This window comes from Coregonus clupeaformis, chromosome 1 (assembly GCF_020615455.1).
Source record: "Coregonus clupeaformis isolate EN_2021a chromosome 1, ASM2061545v1, whole genome shotgun sequence".
Taxonomy (NCBI): domain Eukaryota; kingdom Metazoa; phylum Chordata; class Actinopteri; order Salmoniformes; family Salmonidae; genus Coregonus; species Coregonus clupeaformis.
Window position 1 is genome coordinate 32050557 of NC_059192.1, and position 13126 is coordinate 32063682.

Genomic DNA, 13126 nt, shown 5'->3' on the forward strand with positions numbered 1-13126 from the left:
GACAACTGACAACTGATACACAGAAATATTCTTGAAACGGTCCCATGAAACATGTCTCAAACTTTAATATCTTACTTTGAGAACATGGCAACCATGTTCTGTGTATGTTTGATGTGACATCAATTGAATATTCTCCAACCCTCAGAAAACTGGACACAGGAATGTTCTTGCAATGTTCTCATGAAATGTGTCTAGAACATTAATATCTTATATTGTGAGAACATGGCAACCATGTTCTGTGTATGTTTGGTGGGACGTTGATGGAATATTCTTCTAACCCTCAGAAAACTGGACACAGGAATGTTCTTGCAATGTTCTCATGAAATCTGTCTAGAACAGTAATATCTTATATCTTGTATATTCTGAGAACATTGTAACAGATAGAATGTTCCCCTAACTAACAGAAAACTGAGCACTCAAAGATTAGGGTAATATTACGAGTACAATTACAAAAAATTTCTCTCTCCCTAGAATTGTTAGCTTGGTGTAGTGTACACATATTCACAGTGAAGTACAGGGACATCACTGTAAAAGCCTACCGTATTGACACCATTGGATATGCTTTGATTATACTGGGATCCTTGTGTTTTGCAGGACGAGCCTGATTCCATGTGACTCCAACCATTTGGCAAAAAACCTGTCAATCCCTCTCGTCAACCAATGGCAACAGCCCTACAACAACCATGATGATGGCAAGCTCTTTCGCAGGTGTGACCACATACTCCTAGCAAAATGCTTGTCTTTGTACTGCATCTATGTAACAACAGTTTTGGTTTAATTAGTTCCTAAATTCATAAGAGGTTATTTTGTCCATCAGTCAATTATGTTTTAAAAAATATATATATTTGGCTGCTTCTTGGCCTTGAAACATTACAGAACATTCAGATTGAAATGAACGATATGAGGTAGATATGATTGTCTGTCATGTAGAATCGGGGATCATGTCAGCGCAGAGAGACAGCGCGAGAAAAAGAGCAAGAGTATATTTACTATGCCCCCATATTCCTGTAGGAGGAGCTTCGCCAGCACAGAGCTGCTGTCAGTTGAGGTCAGCCTAGACTCCGACTCCCAGAATACCGCGGGGCAGCAGAATGGAGAGGCCTGGTGCACAGCAGGTGCTGTAGTCACACACTCATACACACTACCCGTATTGTTCACAAATAAGGACACATGACAATACACCACACACAGACGGCCACGCATCTATGGTACCATGGACACATGCATGCATGCGATTGCCACACATGTAAGCGTGCAGAAATCATGCACATGTGCACACACACACACGTGCTCTCATAAAATTAATCACGCACACGCCTACAGCTAACACACATTTCATGTTGGTTTTGACAACATATGTCCTTCCCCTAGATAAGGACTACACCCCTTCCATGATGGTCCTGTGTGGTTCTCTAAACTCGCTGCCCAGCTGCAAGTCCCTGGCAAGCCTTAAGTCCAGTGAGTGCCTGGTCCACATCAGCACAGACAACAGCCCTGCCCTCTCTCCCAGCTAGGGGGCACCAAAGAACGACTGCCATTCACAAACACTGGGGGAAACAGCTCAACCCAACATGAGAAACCTGGGTTGTGTTCATTAAGCACCAAATGGATGAAGACAAACTGAAACAGGGAGGGACTACCTGGACTTGTCAAAAAAGAAACACAAATGTTCCATTTTTTCTTCTGCTGTCAAAAGGAGGATGATGTTCCCCCTCAATAAACCTTTAAAATTCCCTTTATTCCACCCTCATTCCTCAAATCCAACACTCCCTCATTTCACAACACTGTCATTCTATAAGACTGTCTCATCTCTGACTGAATAGCTTGTCTATCACATGCATCTCCAATCGTGTCAAAAAAGAAAACCAACCGGAAGAGCTTCAGTACTGCCCAAATCCTTCAATTCCACTGTCTTTCAATGTCTTTACTCGGCTGAACTGCGGACCACCTGCTATAGATGGGAAATATGTCTGCTTACTTGAAAACATAGCCATTATACAATTACAGATCGTAATGTACAATTTACAGCAACTACAAACATGTATCTCTCCCATTGACCAAAACATTAAACCTTCCTAGAGGGTTGTACTGTAGAATTACACCTATCGGTCTGTGTTCGTCTGTCTCTGTCTTCAGTCTTGCAAGTCTGTCGGTAGTAGTATCGGTACTCGTATCTACTCTCTGCCTGCTGTGAACTCTTGCAGTGCAGGACTTTTAACTGTCAGGACCTCCTTGACACCATTCAGAAGCTTAACACATTTCTTTGCCATATTACACCTTATGTGGCATTATTACAAGTCTGTTAGTACAAGCTAACATTGAGGGATGCAAAAAGGTTTGTATTATATAATTTATAAACATACAGTAGTGGCCACTGATTGTGAAGAATAAGTAAGTAGTTCTTCATATTACCAAGTAAGTGTCAATGAAGCTTTGGGCCTGACTCAGTCAATTCTGGTATCCAGGTTTAAAGCATATGGCGAAATTGAAATTGCTCTTGTACTGCACGAATGCATGGAATTTAAGTGTGGGAAACAACAAGAGACATAACTGCATATCAATTCAAACAGGCTGTGTTGCTGCGGGGGACGGATGTTGCCTTTCACTTATCCTGCAGACCTGGATACCGGTTTTGATTGAATTGTCTGTCTGTGTGTCTTTGTGTGAGTGTAGGAGTTACTTGTATGAGTATTGGATGTGCAGTTTTTTTGGGGGTGTATGCTATATTTATTTTGTATTATGATTCATTCCTATTATACTTACTAGTTTTATGTATCTTCATGTAGATCACTATCTCATCCCAGGTGTTGGGAGTTTGGACGTATGTCATTTAAAACAGCAATAAAACAGCCTTTTTTGTTAAACATTACATTGCTTGTGTTGTTGCTAAAGTAGGGCTACTTATGGTACAGTGCCTTCAGAAAGTATTCACATCCCTTGACTTTTTCCACAATTTGCTTAACAAGTCACATAGTAAGTTGCATGGACTCACTCTGTGTGCAATAATAGTGTTTAACATGATTTTTGAATGACTACCTCATCTCTGTACCCCACACATACAATTATTTGTAAGGTCCCTCAGTCGAGCAGTGAATTTCAAACACAGATTCAACCACAAAGACCAGGGAGGTTTTCAAATGCCTCACAAAGAAGGGCACCTATTGGTAGATGGGTATAAAACAAAAAAGCAGACATTGAATATCTCTTTGAGCATGGTGAAGTTATTAATTACACTTTGGATGGTGTACCAATACACACAGTCACTACAAAGATACAGGCGTCCTTCCTAACTCAGTTGCTGGAGAGGAAGGAAACCCCTCAGGGATTTCACCATGAGGCCAATGGTAACTTTAAAACAGTTACAGAGTTTAATGGCTGTGATAGGAGAAAACTGAGGATGGTTCAACAACATTGTAGTTACTCCAAAATACTAACCTAAATGACAGAGTGAAAAGAAGGAAGCCTGTACAGAATACAAATATTCCAAAACATGCATCCTGTTTGCAATAAGGCACTAAAGTAAAACTGCAAAAAAATGTGGCAAGGAAATTAACTTTATGTCCTGATTACAAAGCATTATGTTTGGGGCAAATACAACACAACACATCACCGAGTACCACTCTTCATATTTTCAAGCATGATGGTGGCTGCATCATGCTATGGATATGCTTCTCATCGGCAAGGACTAAGGAGTTTTTTGGGATGAAAATAAACGGAATAGAGCTACAGTGGGGGAAAAAAGTATTTAGTCAGCCACCAATTGTGCAAGTTCTCCCACTTAAAAAGATGAGAGAGGCCTGTAATTTCCATCATAGGTACACGTCAACTATGATTTTTTTTATCCAGAAAATCACATTGTAGGATTTTTAATGAATTTATTTGCAAATTATGGTGGAAAATAAGTATTTGGTCAATAACAAACGTTTCTCAATACTTTGTTATACAGTGGGGAAAAAAAGTATTTAGTCAGCCACCAATTGTGCAAGTTCTCCCACTTAAAAAGATGAGAGAGGCCTGTAATGTTCATCATAGGTACACGTCAACTATGACAGACAAAATGAGAAAAAAAATTCCAGAAAATCACATTGTAGGATTTTTTATGAATTTATTTGCAAATTATGGTGGAAAATAAGTATTTGGTCAATAACAAAAGTTTCTCAATACTTTGTTATATACCCTTTGTTGGCAATGACACAGGTCAAACGTTTTCTGTAAGTCTTCATAAGGTTTTCACACACTGTTGCTGGTATTTTGGCCCATTCCTCCATGCAGATCTCCTCTAGAGCAGTGATGTTTTGGGGCTGTCGCTGGGCAACACGGACTTTCAACTCCCTCCAAAGATTTTCTATGGGGTTGAGATCTGGAGACTGGCTAGGCCACTCCAGGACCTTGAAATGCTTCTTACGAAGCCACTCCTTCGTTGCCCGGGCGGTGTGTTTGGGATCATTGTCATGCTGAAAGACCCAGACACGTTTAATCTTCAATGCCCTTGCTGATGGAAGGAGGTTTTCGCTCAAAATCTCACAATACATGGCCCCATTCATTCTTTCCTTTACACGGATCAGTCGTCCTGGTCCCTTTGCAGAAAAACAGCCCCAAAGCATGATGTTTCCACCCCCATGCTTCACTGTAGGTATGGTGTTCTTTGGATGCAACTCAGCATTCTTTGTCCTCCAAACACGACGAGTTGAGTTTTTACCAAAAAGTTATATTTTAGTTTCATCTGACCATATGACATTCTCCCAATCCTCTTCTGGATCATCCAAATGCACTCTAGCAAACTTCAGACGGGCCTGGACATGTACTGGCTTAAGCAGGGGGACACGTCTGGCACTGCAGGATTTGAGTCCCTGGCGGCGTAGTGTGTTACTGATGGTAGGCTTTGTTACTTTGGTCCCAGCTCTCTGCAGGTCATTCACTAGGTCCCCCGTGTGGTTCTGGGATTTTTGCTCACCGTTCTTGTGATCATTTTGACCCCACGGGGTGAGATCTTGCGTGGAGCCCCAGATCGAGGGAGATTATCAGTGGTCTTGTATGTCTTCCATTTCCTAATAATTGCTCCCACAGTTGATTTCTTCAAACCAAGCTGCTTACCTATTGCAGATTCAGTCTTCCCAGCCTGGTGCAGGTCTACAATTTTGTTTCTGGTGTCCTTTGACAGCTCTTTGGTCTTGGCCATAGTGGAGTTTGGAGTGTGACTGTTTGAGGTTGTGGAGAGGTGTCTTTTATACTGATAACAAGTTCAAACAGGTGCCATTAATACAGGTAATGAGTGGAGGACAGAGGAGCCTCTTAAAGAAGAAGTTACAGGTCTGTGAGAGCCAGAAATCTTGCTTGTTTGTAGGTGACCAAATACTTATTTTCCACCATAATTTGCAAATAAATTCATTAAAAATCCTACAATGTGATTTTCTGGAGAAAAAAATTCTCAATTTGTCTGTCATAGTTGACGTGTACCTATGATGAAAATTACAGGCCTCTCTCATCTTTTTAAGTGGGAGAACTTGCACAATTGGTGGCTGACTAAATACTTTTTTTCCCCACTGTAAGCACAGGCTAAATCCTAGAGGATAACCTGGTTCAGTCTGCTTTCCAACAGACACTGGGAGACAAATTCACCTTTCAGCAGGACAATAACCTAAAACACAAGGCCAAATATACACTGGAGTTGCTTAACAAGATAACATTGAAAATTCCTCAGTGGCCTAGTTACAGTTTTGACTTAAATCGGCTTGAAAATCTATGTCAAGACTTGAAAATGGCTTTCTAGCCATTTTCAACAACCAACTTGACAGAGCTTGAAGAATTTTTAAAAGATTAATGTGCAAATATTGTACAATCCAGGTGTGTAATCGCTGCCAAAGGTGATTTTAACATGTATTGACTCAGGAGTGTGAATACTTATTTATATACATTTGATATTTCTGTATTTCATTTTCAATAAATTTGGAAAAAATTCTAAAAACATGTTTTCACTTTGTCATTATGGGGTATTGTGTGTAGTTGGGTGAGAGAAAAAAGAGTTCATACATTTGGAATTCAGGCTGTAACACAACAAAATGTGGAATAAGTCAAGCGGCATGAGTACTTTTTGAAGGCACTGTATGTTGACTTACTGCATTTGCTATGTCACAATATAACGTTATCTGTTAGTTTACTGTAGTGCACAACCATAATCCATTCTTCTTGTTGAATGATATTATGTGTCTTTGTGTCATGTAGGTGCAGATATGGGTTCTAGTTCTGCAAGACGTGCCAGTTTTTCAGTTTTTAAAAGCCTGATTTCAAAGTTTTCTTCTTTGACCTGAATGGAAGTACAAAATGCTATTCACAATTCAAAATGAAACCAAAAAATGAATGATGAGACAATGTTCTATGTTATGTTTCCGCCATCCGCCATTAAATTCAAAATTAGACCCTTAAGATCTAAGAGAACCAAGACATACTGTTGTGTACTTCGCAAAACCTACGAGATCTTCCCCTTTTGTAGTCTTCCTCCTTTTGTATTCTAACTTTTAGTAAACCAACACCTCTCCCCTTTTAAAAATGGACCAGTCGAATGTTACAAAGATTGGGGTCAGAGGATAGAGTCATTAATTAATTAGCACAGTCAAACACACATAGAGGTCTGTTTGACTACAGCAAACAACTGCTGTAGGTCCCTCGGTGGAAGATGGTAATATATTATGTTGAGGAGTGAGGACACATTCCTGGTTGACATACTGTCCTTTTAGTTCCCTGGGTATAACCCAATGATGTATACACACACACACACACGCACTCGCACACACATCTATGGTATGACCCCATGTGGGCTATGCTATGGGTCATGGAAGGTTTGCGAAGGGTAAGTCATTTTCTGTCATGACACCTTTTGACTTGTGAGGGCAGCAACCTAGACATACAGTATGTACACTGTGTGCGTGGACATGAGGTAGTGAGCATGACCGTTCTGTGATAATGCTGCTCATTCACTCCCTCCCATGTCAGGGAGGCCGATGCGAAGACCTGTTATCTCTGGTGTAGGTTGAAGTTCCACTTGAATTGCTGATCTAGGGTCAGTTTTGCTTTGTACCTACCAGTGGGTAACCTTTTAATTTGGGTTGGTTAAAGCTGATCTAGAATTTGTGGTTAGAAGCTACTACTTCTGGTTTGAATGTTATCTCTATCCCCTCTCCGGTCACACAATTGGCACTCCCTCTCTCAGGCTCAGGGACAGTTATCTATCACAATGCACACTGTCACACACCACCCACGTTCCACAATCGCCCCTCTGTGGAGATACACCTCGTTGTCTACCCTCAGACAGACACACAAATACACACACACTAAACCGCAGTCATGATTACATAAGAGTGAGCCCGTTATTAGAATGAATGAAGATATGCTTATGCATTGAATTAATTAATGGATGGATGGATAGATGAATGTCATATGAAGACTGCACATTGTGCACAACAAATATTATTTCAGAATCTCAGGTTAAAAGTAATTTTAAACAAAAATATTAAAATGGAACGTTTGATATGCTTGAATAGCCTAGGCTATGTCATAAGATGTTGAATCAGTGTCCAGTTTGATTATCTCAGTATTGAAACAAAAACAAGAGAAAGTTCAAATCAATATGACAAATGAATTGGGCAGTGACAGATCTTTTTTTTCTGTCACAGTGATATATTGGTAGTGAGTTGCTCAATGGATTTATGGTAATACATTTGACTAACCAACCAAATCTCAGATTGAAAACTGGACCCACCCCGCATAATTAAATCCACACGAGCGTGAAAGTTGTTTGAGTTGGCGTGAATCAACAACTCAAGAAACTCCACCGTGACCACCTCAACTTAATTGGTGATCAAAATAAGTTACACTGCGAATAATTATGATGATATATCGTTTACTAAGAAGACTAATGATATGTAGTTTATTAACATACTGAGGTTGGACTGCTTCCTTCTTTGATAAAAGTGCTGAAATAGCTCAATATCGTCACAAAGGAACTCTGCTGGCTGGCTAGCTAGCCAACTCGCACGAGCGAGAGAGTAAAGAAGATACATTTATCACCGGGTAACTTCATCTCGTAAACTATTTCGTAGGCATAGCTCAGTTAGAACACTATTTAGCTAGCTAGCCATTGAAAACATGTACTGACTTGAATAGTTATCAAAGTGAAGTAGCTAAGAACTGAGGGAACAGGTAGCCACTGTTAGCTAGAGTGAGACCTCCCCAGTTAAGTTCTAGAAGTTGGGTATTCAATACTTTTTACCAGAAATTCAACGAGCTAGCTAAACCTTGAGTTGCAGCCGTTTGGGAAGATGTCTTGCCGAGGCGGAGTCAGCCAGAACCGGGGAGCCACTTCTGGTCCACAGCCCTTGAGAGCAACAGTTCCATTCCAGCTGCACAGCAAAGCACAGACCAGCTTGAAAAATGGCAAGTCAGGTATGGTAAACAGACAGTACAGATATAGCTAGCTACCTACATGTTTTCATTTATTATCTCATTCAACATTGGTAACTGCTTTCAAAAGTCATGCTTTCATCTGATAACAACCAGTAAAATGTATAACAGAACAATTCAATAATTGCCTGACAAAGGAAATGGTTGAAACAATGTTACACCCATTCAACCATCCAATGCTGAATAAGGTCACTTGAACAAAAATACAAAATGGCTGTAAAATACAGCAATTACTGTAATATTACTCTAGGCTACATAAAGTACTATATTTGAAACTGTCATATAGTAGTAGTAATACAGCTGTACTGTTGGAACCTTCCGGTAACAGTTACTAGTCAAAACAGGTTGAACGCCTTTCTGGGCTTCATGGAGTATCAGTCTCCCCATCACCAATTACAACTAAAAGAGGTGTAATGGGGTTGTACACTAACTTTTTCCACTGGTGGCAACAGCACATTTTGTGTCCTATAATGTGCCTGCATTCCATACAGAACCAGGCTAATAATGACTAGCCATTTTTTAAATTAATTTAATTAGCATGCCCTTGTTTAATTGATTTGGATAGATTTACTGTAACAGTATTTATTGCAGATTTCAAAGGCCATGTGTTCTTTTCTGCTAAACCCTCTAGAGGGCAGAATTTGAAAGCGGGGAGGACTGATTTAGCCCAGTTTTTTTCTCTCTCAAAATCACCCTTTTCTAATAGAACATCCAATTTTGTTTTTCAATGTCAACAACAATGCTTAAACCACATCGTGGGACCATTTTTGAGTTCTGGGGAAAATCTGAGAAATTAAGATTTTTTTCCTTGTGTGCGCACACCAGCCAGACAGTTGTTTGGCTAGCAATGTTTCTGTAGCACACTTTGTAGTTACCTTTTTAATTGCCTTTCCATCTACCCGAAAACGGATAGGCTATCATAAGCATTGTTAACGGCTACACAAAGTGGTAGACATATAGGTCCAATGCGCACCGCACATGCAACTAAAAGATACTGGCCCCCAAAAAATTACATTACTGGCCCGGGTCAAGATCTGACAGGAAAATGAATGATGCGTGCATAATTTAAATAGCAGGTGATTTTTTTTTTATCTTTCATTTTTTTGCATTTGAGCAAGGAGCCAATACAGGGTTCATAAACATTGACAAGTCAAATTCAAGGACTTCCAAATACTTTTTCAAGCACTTAATTGTAATTTTAATTGTACATTTCATATTTAATTGTTTTTAGCCTACAGGGAAAAAAACTCCCCTCAAAATGTATGCCAAATAGTATGCATTACCACTTTAAGAATATATATATATATATATATATATATATTTTATAGGCCTACCCAATGGCATTATGCATTGACATTCACATTTATTTGTACATTCTAAAATGTCAGAATAATGTGGGCATTGCCTGACTAAATAGACAGCATACTCCCGAAACAAACGCACTAATGAAGTCTGTCCATGTGGTAGCTAGTCAGTCTCGCCATTTGAGATGTTGAAGAGTTATTGATGGGTTATTGTATCATGTTTTAAAATGAGAAAGCCACCAAAAACAGGGTTGCCGTTGTAATGGAACTGGCTTGTATGGAAAACCAAGTTTAAGCCAACATTTCAATGTTTTCTTGCTCATAATAACCTCATGTTTTTACCACAACAAGCACAACAGACTAGCGCAACACCCTTCTATTGAAACGGCGAGAAACAAACTAAATGAAATCACAGAATAATTATTTTGGAGCAGTAGAACTTCTAAATCGGCTACCATAACTTCAATGACTTTTCAAGGACCAAATAGCCTAGAAAATCTGAAATTTCCTCAAGGTAGGCTATTCCATGATGACTGAATTGCATATCACAAATATTCAACCAATACTTTTTAAATAGCTGGTTTGCATACCCATTCTTGCCTTAGCATTTACTGGTAGATATCATAACATCTTTCCTACCCTTACCGCTGTTGGTCTTCAGTAAGCTGCTCCACGCAACAACGAGCTGTTTGAGAGCTGCGCGCTCTCTCTGCCTGGCAGATTATCTATAGGCTGTGTGCTGCGCATGTGATAAATAATCGACATGAAGAATGAACCGCTTCATGAATCCATCAGTTTTTGTATCAATTATATAGCTTAGATAAGGGGTACTCAACTCTTACCCTACGAGGTTCGGAGCCTGCTGGTTTTCAGTTCTACCTGATCATCAATTGCACACACCTGGTGTTCCAGGTCTAAATCAGTCCCTGATTAGAGAGCAACAATGGGGGGGAAAACGCAGTGGAACTGGCTTTGAGGTCCAGAGTTGAGTATGAGGGGCCAAGAAAAAAATAATTAATAATGCTATTTTTAATATCACTGGCCCAAGCAGGCCACTGACGGGGATGATCAAGTGGCCTGGAGGGTTTCCAAAACCTCCCCTGTATGTTGAGCCTTGACACACACAGACCAGGGCATTCCCGTGCCTTTGTTACCTCTTCAGAAAGTTGGTTTATTTTTGGTTAATTGCACATTACTGTTTGAATAAATAATTTTTCTTGTGAACGTAAAACTAATGTGACCAGGTTAAAAAAGAAATTGCTGGCCCCCTTGTAAGTAATTAAACATTTGTGTCGCACTGCCAAGTAAAACGGTGGCAAATGCGACTGTTTTGGCCGCAGTATCGAACCCTGTGTAACTTCAGCTGTCCTCTGCTAGATGGGTAACTTGTTAAAATACCAAAATATACACAAATACAGGTCTCATCTAAGTCCCTGAACCCACCTAAATTATATTGAAGTAACTGCCCAGTGAAAATCTCACTTTTTAAAAGTTCATATTCTGTTAACTCGTATCCAAATAATGTTTTTGACTCGTCCTATAATCGTATTTGTTGACCAACGGATAAATTAGGGTAAAAATTCAACAACAAAAAACCCACCTTTTAAAGTCATATCTCATAGAGACCGTTTCAAAATTGCTTGCTATTTCCTCATAGAACATGATGCCATCTCCCTGAGGAGGATGAGCTGGCCAATCAGCGGTCAACTTGCATCCTAATATTTTAAATGACCAGTATACGCCCACATCATTATGTTGTTGTGGTACCCACATACCATTCCAACACAGAAAAGCAGATTTTTGACATACTTAATGACAATTTTTTGGAAGGAAAACTGTTTCATTCACACTACGTGACCAAAAATATGTAGACACCTGCTCGTCGAACATCTTAATCCAAAATCATGGGCATTAATATGGAATTGGTCCCCCCTTTGCTGCAATAACAGCCTCCACTCTTCTGGAAAGGCTTTCTAGAAGTTGGAACATTGCTGCGGGGACTTGCTTCCATTCAGCCACGAGCATTAGTGAGGTCGGGCACTGATTTTGGGTGATTAGGCCTGGCTCACAGTCGGCTTCCAATTCATCCCAAAGGTGTTTGATGGGGTTGAGGTCAGGGCTCTGTGCAGGCCAGTCAAGTTCTTCCGCACCGATCTCGACAAACCATTTCTTTATGGACCTCGCTTTGTGCAAGGGGGCATTGTCATGCTGAAACAGGAAATGGCCTTCGCCAAACTGTTGCCACAGAATCGTCTAGAATGTCATTGTATGCTGTAGTGTTAAGATTTCCCTTCACTGGAACTAAGGGGCCTAGCCCGAACAATGAAAACAGCCCCAGACCATTATTCCTCCTCCACCAAACTTTACAGTTGGCACTATGCATTCGGGCAGGTAGCGTTCTCCTGGCATCCGCCAAACCCAGATTGCCAGATGGTGAAGTGTGATTTATCACTCCAGTGAACGCTTTTCCACTGCTCCAGAGTTCAATGGCGGCGAGCTTTACACCACTCTAGCTGACGTTTGGCATTGCGCATGGTGATCTAGGCTGCTCGGCCATGGAAACCCATTTCATGAAGCTCCCGCCGAACAGTTCTTGTGCTGACGTTGGTTCCAGAGGCAGTTTGGAACTCGGTAGTGAGTGTTGCAACCGAGGACAGACAATTTTTACTCGCTTCAGCAATCAGGAGTCCCGTTCTGTGCGCTTGTGTGACCTACCACTTCGCAGCTGAGTCGTTGTTGCTCCTAGACTTCACAATAACAGCACTTATAGTTGACCGGGGCAGCTCTAGCAGGGCAGAAATTTGACGAACTGACTTGTTGGAAAGGTGGCATCCTATGCCGGTGCCACGTTGAAAGTCACTGAGCTCTTCAGTAAGGCCATTCTATTGCCAATGTTTGTCTATGGAGATTGCATGGCTGTGTGCTCAATTTTATACACCTGTCAGCAACGGGTATTGCTGAAATAGCCAAATCCACTCATTTGAAGGGGTGTCCACATACTTTTGTGTATATTTACTGTAAGTACACTGAACAAAACTATAAATGTAACATGTAAATTGTTGGTCCCATGTTTAATGAGCTGGGAAAAAAATAAAATCCCAGAAATGTTCCATGTGCACAAAAAGCTTATTTCTCTGAAATGTGCACGAATTTGTTGACATCCCTGTTAGTGAGAATTTCTCATTTTCCAAGATAATCCATTCACCTGACAGGTATGGCATATCAAGAAGGTGATTAAACAGCATGATCATTACACAGGTGCACCTTGTGCTGGGGACAATAAAAGGCCACTTTTAATATGTGCAGTTCTGTCACAATGCCACAGGTGTCTCAAGTTTTGAGGGAGCGTGCAATTAGCATTATGA

At 40.5% G+C, this 13126-nt stretch overlaps 2 protein-coding genes across 2 annotated transcripts in view; both read left to right on the forward strand.

Moving 5' to 3' along the window:
* rundc3ab (RUN domain containing 3Ab) overlaps positions 1-2869 on the forward strand; it is a 58028-nt gene extending 55159 nt beyond the window's left edge. The window contains exons 9-11 of the mRNA XM_041876821.1: positions 595-708; positions 1012-1115; positions 1372-2869. Coding sequence (XP_041732755.1) covers positions 595-708; positions 1012-1115; positions 1372-1514 — 361 coding nt within the window. The 3' untranslated portion in view covers positions 1515-2869. The remainder of the gene's footprint in view (positions 1-594; positions 709-1011; positions 1116-1371) is intronic.
* Positions 2870-7672: 4803 nt separating this feature from the next.
* Positions 7673-13126, forward strand: part of LOC121584293 (protein FAM117A) — a 47672-nt gene continuing 42218 nt past the window's right edge. Inside the window, exons 1-2 of the mRNA XM_045218229.1 lie at positions 7673-8067; positions 8304-8439. Coding sequence (XP_045074164.1) covers positions 8316-8439 — 124 coding nt within the window. The 5' untranslated portion in view covers positions 7673-8067; positions 8304-8315. The remainder of the gene's footprint in view (positions 8068-8303; positions 8440-13126) is intronic.